Source organism: Eimeria acervulina, genomic scaffold (assembly GCF_000499425.1).
Source record: "Eimeria acervulina Houghton genomic scaffold, Eah_scaff693, whole genome shotgun sequence".
Classification (NCBI taxonomy): Eukaryota; Apicomplexa; class Conoidasida; order Eucoccidiorida; family Eimeriidae; genus Eimeria; species Eimeria acervulina.
The window spans coordinates 1-10000 of record NW_013547196.1 but is presented as its reverse complement, the minus strand read 5'-3'; the positions used below and the strand labels follow the sequence as shown (position 1 = coordinate 10000).

At 55.4% G+C, this 10000-nt stretch overlaps 2 protein-coding genes across 2 annotated transcripts in view; both read left to right on the top strand.

Annotated features, from left to right (window-relative positions):
* Positions 1-8083, top strand: part of EAH_00046570 (hypothetical protein, conserved) — a gene marked incomplete at both ends in the record, with an annotated part of 10054 nt that extends 1971 nt beyond the window's left edge. Inside the window, 12 exons of the mRNA XM_013391524.1 lie at positions 1-2560; positions 2719-2982; positions 3082-4254; positions 4396-4475; positions 4583-5288; positions 5430-5525; positions 5799-5877; positions 5993-6037; positions 6509-6930; positions 7199-7456; positions 7730-7798; positions 7949-8083. The exon at positions 1-2560 is cut by the window's left edge and continues 1491 nt beyond it. Of these exons, the coding sequence (XP_013246978.1) occupies positions 1-2560; positions 2719-2982; positions 3082-4254; positions 4396-4475; positions 4583-5288; positions 5430-5525; positions 5799-5877; positions 5993-6037; positions 6509-6930; positions 7199-7456; positions 7730-7798; positions 7949-8083 (5887 nt within the window). The remainder of the gene's footprint in view (positions 2561-2718; positions 2983-3081; positions 4255-4395; positions 4476-4582; positions 5289-5429; positions 5526-5798; positions 5878-5992; positions 6038-6508; positions 6931-7198; positions 7457-7729; positions 7799-7948) is intronic.
* A 1297-nt stretch (positions 8084-9380) lies between these two features.
* Positions 9381-9726, top strand: EAH_00046560 (hypothetical protein; the record flags this gene model as incomplete). The annotated part of the gene is made up of 1 exon (XM_013391523.1): positions 9381-9726. A coding segment is annotated over one exon (346 nt), but the record flags the coding sequence as incomplete, so codon positions are not given.
* Positions 9727-10000: the final 274 nt, after the last annotated feature.

Here is a 10000-nt window from a genome sequence, read left to right as displayed (position 1 = left end):
TGCTGCTTTGCTGGTGAGCCCCAGCGGCAGCAGCGGCTGTTTGCTGCTGCAGTCCAACTGTTTGCTGCGGCTGTCTTTTTGCTTCACTCCGAGGGCAACTGTCTCCGTCTGGCGGCGCTGCATGCTTCCCGCTGCTGCTGCTGCTGCTGCTGCATGCGGCAGCAGCAGCAGCAGTGCGCTGCTAATCGGAGACACTTTGTGGCTCTCTCGGCAGGTGCAGCAAGGGTTCGAACTGCAGCAGCAGCAGCAGCAGCAGTTGCTGGCTGTAGACCTTGCAGCAGAGCCGCCCCTGCTGCTGCCCCTTCTAAGCATGCCGCAGCAGCAGCAGCAGCAGCTGCGGTGGGCGCTGCTGCGCACCTTACTGTGGAGGCCGCCGCCGCAGCAGCAGCAGCAACCTCCTGACAGCAGCGGAAGCAGCAGCAGCAGCAGCATCATCATCTCGCAGCAGAGAGCAGAAGAAGAAGCTTTAGATCTGCTGCTGCTGCAGGTATCTGCACACTGCGTACGCGTTTTAGGTAGGGGGCGGCTTTGCTGCTGCTTGATGCTGGCGCTGCAGCCCTGCAGCAGCTGCCACGAGACTTCAGATACAGAAAGCATCGCCTCCAGCAGCAGCAGCAGCAGCAGCAGCAACACGAGCCGCAGCAGCAGCAGCTACTACACAGTCAACAGCTCTGCTGCTGATGAACTCTCACTCTGCAACGCAAGCAGCAGCAGCAGCAGCAGCAGCAGCAGCAGCAGGGAGTTCGACGGCTGCTGCTGCTCAGGGGCACCCCTTGTAACTGGAGATGCCTTGCGTGCGCTGCGCAGCAGCAGCAGCAATTGGTGCTGCTGCAGAGACAGCGTCCTGCTGCAGCAAGCAGCCGCAGCAGCGCGTCGAATGGCAGCAGCAGCAGCAGCAGAAGCAGCAGCAGAAGCAGCAGCAACAGCTGAAGCTGCAGAGGACTGGGAAGTTTTGTTGCTGCAGCGGATCTTGTGGGGTCTCACAAAGCAGGCAGCAGCAGCAGCAGCAGCAGACGGAGCAGCAGCAGCAGCAGCAACCAGGGATGTGGCAGTGAGAGGTGATGCTGCAGCAGGTCCTTTGCTGCAGCGTGCTGCAGTCAGTGCCTGTGTCTCTATGCTGCTGTGGCTGTCTCACGTGCAGCAAGAGCAGCAGCAACAGCAGCAGCAGCTGCTGCTGCAACTGGGAGCATCGGAGGTCTGGGGGCGGTTCTTGCTGCAGCAGCAGCAAGCGCTGATGCGCTGCAAGCAGCATCCAGCAGCAGCAGCAGCTGCTGCTCCTGCTGCTGCATTTCGTTATGCTGCAGAGACGTGGCCTCTCTCAGCTGTCTTCTCCCCCAGGATTCCGCAGCAGCAGCAGCAGCAACAACAGCAGCAGCAACAGCAGCAACAGCAACAGCAGCAGTTCAAGGAGTTGAGTTTCGCCGTGCCGCTGCTGTTGCGCCCTTCGGGTGTATGTACAGTGCACACTCAGCTGCAGCACGGGGAGCTGCTGCTGCTGCAGCAGCAGCCGCTTGTTGCTGCTACACAGGAGTACGTGCTGCAGCGTCTCCTACCGCTGCAGCAGCAGTCTTTAGATATGATGTTTTCAGCAGGGGAGGAGAAGAGGCAGCAAAGGTCGCAGCGGCTGCTGCTGCTGGACCAGCTGCTGCAGCAGCAGCGGCAGCAGCAGCAACAGCAGCAGCAGGCAGAGTCTCTTACTGGGGACCCCATTGACAAGTTTGCTGCTGCGTTGCTGCAGCGAGGCAGCTCTCTCTGTCTCTTCCTCAGCAGCTGCAGCAGCAACCTGCAGCTGGCGAAGGCGCGGCCGCAAGTGCAGCTGCAGCAGCAGCAGCAGCAGCACGAGCAGCAACTGTCTTCCCTGCTGCAGCAGCGCTTGCTGCTCTCCCCCTCAGACAAGTGGCGCCTGCTGCTGCTGGGTGCAGTGCAGCAGCAGCTCCATGTGTGCAGCGGCAGCGCACCTGCGACTGCAGCAGCAGCCGCAGCAGCAGGTGCAGCAGCAGCAGGAGGTGCATCAGCAGCAGGAGCAGCAACAGAGCTCCCTATTCTCACCGCATTAACGGCTACATGCACGGGCTTCGCGAACAGATTGTGCAAGCAGGTCCTGAGCTGCAGCAGCAGCAGCAGCAGCAGCAGCAGTTGTGAGGACGCAGAACCTTCACGGCAGCAGCAACCAGTGGACGCTGCAGCAGCAACAGCAGCAGCAGCAGATGCTGCTGCTGCAGTGCGACGCTGCTTTGTGCCCTTTTTGCTGCCAGAGGGAAGCCGCTGCTGGGAGGATTTATGTGCTATAGACCCGCAGCAGCAGCAGCAGCAGCAGCAGCAAGCGAAGCAGCAGCAGCGAAAGCAGCAGAAGCAACAGCAGTTGGGATGCCTCGTCCGCTATGCTGCAGCAGCAGCCACTGCCACCTACGCCGACTCTGTTGTGGCGCAGCAGCTACTGCTTGCGCTATCTTGGCAGCAGCAGCAAGAGCAGCAGCAGCAGCAACAGCAGCAGCAGCAGCAGCAACAGCAGCGGGTGTGGGAAGGCTCAGAGGGCCAGGTGAAGCGCGCGCAGGAGACAGTGAGTGAAGACTGCTGGCAGCCGTGTCCTCTGCTTCTCTTGCTGCTGTTCTTGCTGCTGTTGCTGCTGCTCTCGTTGCAACTGCCGCTGCTGCCGCTGCTGCTGCTGCTGCTGCTGCTGCTGTCGACCCTGCGATGTCTAAGGCGTCTGCTGCTCAGGCGGAGTGGTTTAAGGGCCTCGTGGCGTCCCTCAATGGAAGCAGTGCTGCTGCTGCTGCTGCTGCTGCTGCTGCTGCTGCATTCCCCTTCTACAGCACAGCAGCAGCAGGCCTAACGCACGGCGACAAGCCACCGAGGGTGGCGGTGCTGCTGTTGCTGCTGCAGCAGCAACAGCTGCAGCAGCAACAGAACGGCGCATGCAGCGCAGCACGGCCTCTACTTGACGCCCTCACAATATCGCCTGCTGCTGCAGATTGCATAGAGGTAAACGGGTGATTTTTGCTGCTGCTGTTGCTGCTGCTGCTGCTGCTGCTGCTGCTGCTAAACGTGATGCTTCTGCTGCGGCCTTCTGCTTGCATGCAGGCGGGGGAGACGCTGCTGCAGCTACAGCAGCAGCCGGTTTCTATGGAGCTGCAGATGATGCGCCTGTCGCTGCAGCTGTGGTTGCTGCTGCAGGGGGGCTGCAGCAGCAGCAACAACAGTAGCAGCAGCAGGTGCTGCAGGGGCATCAGCAGCACTAATGCTTGTATTAACCTGCCAGCAGCAGCAGCAGCAACAGCAGCAAGAGCTGCAGCAGCCATGGGCGTGCTGCGCCAGGCCTTGGAGATGTTTCTGCAGCACGGGGCCCCAGCGGCAGCAGCAGCAGCAACAACAGCAACAGCAACAGCAGCAGCAGCTGAACACTCTTTCCGCACGCAACTGCTGCTGCTGCTAGCGCAGCAAGCAGCAGCAATTGCTCCTGCCATTACGCTGCTGCCGCAGCATAGATATCCGCATCTGGCTGCAGACGCACAAGCAGCAGCAGCAGCAGCTGCTGCTGCTGAGAAGGATGTCGTAGCTCCTTCTATACGCACGCAGCTGTTGCTGATGGCAGCAGAAGCAGCAGCAAGAGCTGCTGCTGCAGCTCCCAACTCCGCAGCAGCGCGCGAAGTTCTGCAGCAAACCCGGCGCCGAGCAGCAGCAGCACTTGTTGAAGATGGCTGCGTCTTGCAGGCGCTGCAGCAGCTGCAGCTGCTGCAGCAAGAGTGGGGAGACAAGGAAGGGGCCTTCTTGCTGCTGCTGCTGCTGCTGCGCTTCATGCTGAGGTCACGCGTGCTGCTGCAAAAGGACGCTGCGGCAGGAGCAGCAGCAGCAGCAGGAGCAGCTGCTGCTGCTGCTGCTGAAGACAGCGCAGGCGCCGCATCAGAGGAAGGACAACCTGCTGCGGTGGGAACGCTGCAAGCAGAGGCAGCAGCAGCAGAAGCAGCAGCAGTAGCAGAAGCAGCAGCAGCAGCGGAAGCAGCAGCTCTATTTGGAGCTAGCGACCCTCTTGCCGTTTGCAGCGAAGGTGCAGCAACTGCAGCAGCAGCAGCTGCTGCTGCTGCTGCGTCTAGTGCTGCCCCGTGTGTCCGCCAAGCAGCGGCGGAGGCCGAAGCAGCTGCAACAGCAGCAGCAACAGCAGCTGTAGCAGCAGCAGGCTCGCTTCCGCTTGCAGCTGTATCTGCAGCTTCTGCTGCAGCAGGACTTCAGGCGCGGCGGCTGCTGCACCGAGTTGCTGTATCTTCTAGTTTGCATGCAGGGGCCCCTGCTGCTGCTGCTGCAGTGAGTCGAGTCTTGCTGCTGCTGCTGCTGCTGCGATTGGCATGCACGGTCTGGCCTTCATTGCTACGGCTGTGGTTGTGGGGTGTGCTGCTGCAGTTGCTGCTGGAGGAGCAGCAGGGAAGCAACTCGCTGGAAGCTGCTGCCCGCCTCTGTTTGCTGCACGCAGCTGCTGTCTGGTGAGCCGACGAGCTGCTGCTGCTGCTGCTGCTGCTGTTAGTTGCTGCTGCGTGCTGCCGTCCTGCGTAATAGGAGCGGGTGCCTGCGTCATGCCTCCTTTTTTCAGGTTGCAGCTCCTTGCGCAGCAGCAGCATCAACAACAGCAGCAGCAGCTGCTGCTGCTGCAGCAGCTGACGGACTCTGCGGGGAGCTTTCCTCATTGGTTGCTGCAGGCTGTTGCAGCGCTGCAGCAGGAGCTTGCAGCAGCAGCTGAGCCGTGGCAGCGCATTGCGCAGCAGCAGCAACAGCAGCAGCAGCAGAAGAAGAGCAGCAGGACAAAGTTGCAGCCAGAGAACCAGCTGCAGCAGCTGCAACTGCTGCAGCAGCTGCAGCCGTCTCTCAGTCCTATCGTGTGCAGCGCAGCAACGCTGCAGCAGCAATACCGGGCCCTAAACACAGCAGCAGCAACTTTGCTGCCTTCTGCTTCCAGCCTTCAGCAGCAGCAGCAGCAGCTGCTCCAGCAGCAGGTTGGAGTTGAGCCGCATGCGCCGCCGCTTGCTGCTCTCTCTCGCGTTGCTGCTATGGCTGCTAAGTGTGGGGTGCTGCTGCAGCAGATGCCGGGGTGTACGCTCACGTTGCCTCCTGTGCTGTCGCTGCTGCTGCTGCCTCTAACAGCTGCAGAGACACTCCAGCTGCCGCAGGTTTTGCTGCTGCGTGCTTCTGAGGAGGTGCTGCCGCTGCCACCCTCGCCCACCTCCATGCAGCAGCAGCAGCAGCAACAGCAGCAGCAGCAGCCAGACTCGATGGAGCAGCAGCAAGGCCTGGTTGCTGACGTAGGTGTCTGTACAGTTTTTGGCTGCAGTTGCTGCTGCTGTTGTTGCTGCTGCTGCTTTTCGTCTTAAGAAGGCATCACATGCAGCACTTGCTGCTTCTCAAGGCTTCTGCTGCTGCTGCTGCTTTTGCTGCTGCTGCAGGTGTGGGGTGGCAGTGACTGCAGCAAACCTGAAGACATCACCGAGCTGCAGCTCCCCATAGTAGAGGAGGAGCAGCAACTGCAGCAAAGAAGGACAGTCTGCTCTGCTGCTGCTATGCAAATCTCTGCCCTCGCACAGTATGGCGCGCCGCTGCTGCTGCTGTTGCTGTTGCTGCTGCTTGTGCTGTTGCTGTTGCTGTTGCTTGTGCTGCTGCTGTTGCTGTTGCTTGTGCTGCTGCTTTTAGTGTCGTTGCTGCTGCTTCTGCTGCTGCTGGAGCACCTTGTAGCTGTCGCTGGTGCTGCTGGAGCGCCTTAGAGCAATAAGTCTCTGTTGTTGTTGCTGCTGCTGCTGTTGCTGCTGCTGCTGCAGCGCCCAGTGTCTCCTTGCCTCGATCCAGAAGTCTGCCTTCTCACCGCTGCTGTCAGCAGCAGAAACGGCGGCTCGGCTGGTGAGCAGCGGAGCAGCAGCAACAGTAGCAACAACAACAGCAGCAGCAGCAGCAGCAGCAACAGCGGCGCAGCAAGGACACCCTCACTTGTGTTTTATTTGCATTTGCTGCTTAGCTATCTTGTTGCTGCTGCCGCTGCAGCAGCAAATTTTTTCTGACTGTACGCGTAGTCTTCAGACTTCTCACATGTTGGGTGCTGTTGCTTTTGCTGCTGCTGCTGCTGCTGCTGCTGCTGCTGCAGGCCTTTCTCGGCGAGCTGTCTGCTGCAGTACGTCTTTGCTGCACTTGCGAATTAAGTCTGCTGTCTCCTTTCAGCGCTTTCATTTACTGCGCCCTTAGATGCAACTCCCAACTAGTAAGTGCTGCTGCTGCTGCTGCTGCTGCTGCTGTTGCTCTGTTGTTGTTGCTGCTGTGGCTGGTGGTGCTTCTGTCCCTGCTGTTGTTGATGCAGTTGCTGCTGTCGCTGCTGCTGGCGTTGTTGCTGTTGCTGCTGCTGGCGTTGCTGCTGCTGATGGTGCTGCTGCCCCTTTGCTGTTGCTGCTAGTCTTGCTGCCGCTGTCGTTGCTGCTGCTGGAGCTGCTGAGCACCTACTGCTGCTGGCGCTGCTGCGGATGCTGCTGCCGTGCCCCAGTGCAGCAGCAGGCGCAGCAGCAGCAGCAGCAGCAGATACTCTTGCTGCTGCTTGAGTGTAAATATAACGTTGAGGCACTGCTGTGTTTGCAGGGGGAGGCAAGCGGTCCTTCGCAAGTACTGCAGCAGCAGCAGCAGCAGCAACACCATCAACAGCAGCAGCAGCAACAGAGGAGGATGAATAGGTGGGATGAGTTGCTGCAGCACCTGGACAGACAGTGGAGGCGTTCGAATTCCTGCAGCTCTTCGCTGCAGCCCGGGGTTGCTGCTGCCGATTCTGCTGCTGCTGCTGCTACTGCAGCTCCCACAGCAGCAGCAGCAGCAGCAGAACGAGTAGAGACGCAGCGGCTATTTGCAGCCCTGCAGCAGCAGCTGGAGTCTCTAGCCGTCATGCTGGGCCCGCAGCGAATACCCCCAGGAGTGGTGAGTAGTTTGCTGCTTCATTGCTGCTGCTGCTGCTGCAGCAGCAGATGCAGCAGCAGCAGCAGCGTGCTGCTGCAGAAATTATTGTCCTTGCTATGGTTTTGCGGTTTACTCTACAGGGGTTAGTTAAGATTTAGGGTTTAGGGTTTAGGGTTTAGGGTTTAGGGTTTAGGGTTAAACCCCTTGACTGAACAGTTGCTCTGCCCACTGCCGATGCAGCAGGTGTTGTATACTGCTGCTGCTGCTGCTGTTGCTGTTGCTGCTGCAGCTGGCGTTCCTGCACAATCGACTAAACGAAGAGGCTGGGGGTCTTGCTGAATTACCGCTGCTGCTGCTGCAAGGAAGTCTAGAAGCAGCAGTGTCTCTGCTTGAGAAGCACATAGCAGCAGCAGCAGGAGCAGCAGAACCTGCAGCAGGAGCAGCAGCAGCAGGAGGCAGTGCAGCAGCAGCAACAGCAAATGGATCCTTGCAAAAGCAGCAGGAGGCGAGAAGAGAGCTGCAAATACATGCAGCAGCGATTGCACAGGTATCTGCAGCAAGGTTTACACCCGCTGTTGCTGCTGTTCTTGCTGCTGCTGCTGCTGCTGGCATGACAACAGCTGCTGCTGCTGCTGCTGCTGCTGCTACTCGGGCTTCTGTTGTTTTGTTGCTGCCATGCGTACTGTGTTGAGGCAGCGCTTGCTGCTGCAGCATTTGCTGTTGTAGCTTTTTTCTGTTGTTGCTGCCGCTGCTGCACTTGCTGCTGCGTCTGCTGCTGCATTTGATGCTGCAACAACATTGCGGTGTCTGTTGCTCTCAGCTACGAACGGCGGTGGTGCAGCAGCAGCCGCTGCTGCTGCAGCGTTTAGACAAAGCCCTGAAGCAGGCAGTAAGCCCTGCTGCTGCTGGTGCTGCTGCTGATTATGTTTCAGTCTCTTTGCTGCAGTGCTGCTGCCGATGCTGCAGTTGCGGCTGCTGATACTACTGATGTTGCTCCTATTGCTGATACTGCTGCTACTGCTGCTGCTGCTGTGTGTAGGGGGAGCTGGATGTGGCGGATGCTGCTGCTGCTGCTGCTGCTGCTGCTGCTGATTGCTGCAACAAAGCAGCAGCAGCGCCAGTTAGCTGCGAGCATTTTGATGTTAGCCTCTCGACGCAGCAGAAGGGGGTCTAGTCTTGCTGTTGCTGCAGCTTCTCTCCGCTGCTGTTGCAGCAGCAGCCGTTCTTGCTGCAGCTGTTGTTGCAGCTTTTGCTGCAGCTGTTGCTGCTGCTGTTGCTGCAGCTGTTGCTGCTTTGAGGGTGTGTTAGTGAAGCATCAATAGTGATGATTCGCTTAACAAATATATTTTATATATATTTTAATTATTTGTCTCTCTTTTGCTGCAGTGTTCAGTTTGCTGCACTTTAGCGCAAATGCAGCATTCACCCCGCTGCTGCTGCTGCTGCCGTTGCTGCTTCTGCTGCTGAGTTTGCTGCGGGTGATGTTGCCCTTGCTGCTGCTGTTTGTGACGTTGCTGCCGCTGCTGTTGTTGCTGTTGCTCTTGCTGCTGATGTTGCTGCTGCTCGTGCTCTTGATGGTGCTGTTGCTGCTGCTGCTGTTGCTTGCTGCTGATTGTGCGGTTGCTGCTTCTCTCATTGCTGCTGCTGCTGCTGCTGCTGCTGCTGCTGGTAGCTGAGGGGGCTTGAGAGTAAAGCGATGCCCCGTTGCGTTAAAAAACAGCAGCAGCAGTAGGTGCTGCTGCAGCAGTAGCAGTAGCTGCAGCAGCAGCTGCTGCTGCTGCTGAAGCAAGAACAAAGATGACATAAGCAATTTATTTATTTAATTAAATATTAACAGAAAATATATTAACGGTGTTTAATATTTGCAGTGTATATAAAACAAAATACGTTAATTTAGTATATAATATAATAATGCGTTTTAATATTTTATTATTTAAATAAAATAAATAAATTAAATATATTAAACAAATAAATTAAATATATAAAACAAATAAATTAAATATATTAAATAAATACTTTTTTCTGGCTTTGTTTGAGGTGTGTGCAGCAACTGTTGCTGAACTACTTCAATAGTAATTAAAAATAAAATAAATAAATTAAATAAATAAATAAATAAATAAATAAAACAAATAATAAAATCTATAACTACGCCTATCATCACATTAACATGCCCTGCTATACTAGCAGCAGCAGCAGCAGCAGCAGCAGCAGCAACAGCAGCGGATCGCATGCATGTGTTATTTGGGGCTGGTTGTGTGTTGCGTTTGTCTTCTTAGTATTTCTTTTTTTTGTTTATTTCTTCTCTAATAGAAAACAGCAATTTATTATTATAATATATCTAATTAATATCTTTTATTGTTTTTTCTATGTATGTACACTCACCATGAGGCTTCTGCTGCAGCAGCAGCAGCAGCAGCAACAGCAGCAGCAGCAACAGCAGAAAACGAATCTAATATAAACAAAACATAAAAATGTTTAAATCTCCTCCAACACCCAAAGGCCCCGAGGTTGTCATAGACCTGCGGCTCATCATTGCAGCAAATTATAAACTAAGCAGCAGCAGCAGCAGCAGCAGCAGCAGCAGCAGCGAGTGCAGTGAGAACGACAGCAGCAACACCAACGATATCAGCAACAATATACACAATGGAAGCAACACTTGCAGCAGCAGCAGCAGCAGCAGCACAGCTGATGCAGCAGTCAGCGCTATCACCACCAAGGACGGAAGCAGCAGCAGCAGCAACAGCAGCAGCAGCAGCAACAGCAGCAGCAGCAGCATGTTGTGTTTATCAGATTTTCTTTTAGATTGCAATCTGCAGTGTCAGCCTACCGCAGCACATTTACCTTATTTACCTCCTCTTCGCTTATTCGCAGGTTTGTTTGTAGTAATAAATAAATATTAATATTAATATATATAAACAAATATAAATATATATATTTATTTATTTATATATATATATATTATCTAGTGTATATCTGTATGTATACTGTGCATAGATTGTATCAACAATATATATATGTTATATATTATGTCTATATATATATATATATATATATATATATATAGATGTATATATATAATATAAAGTATAGA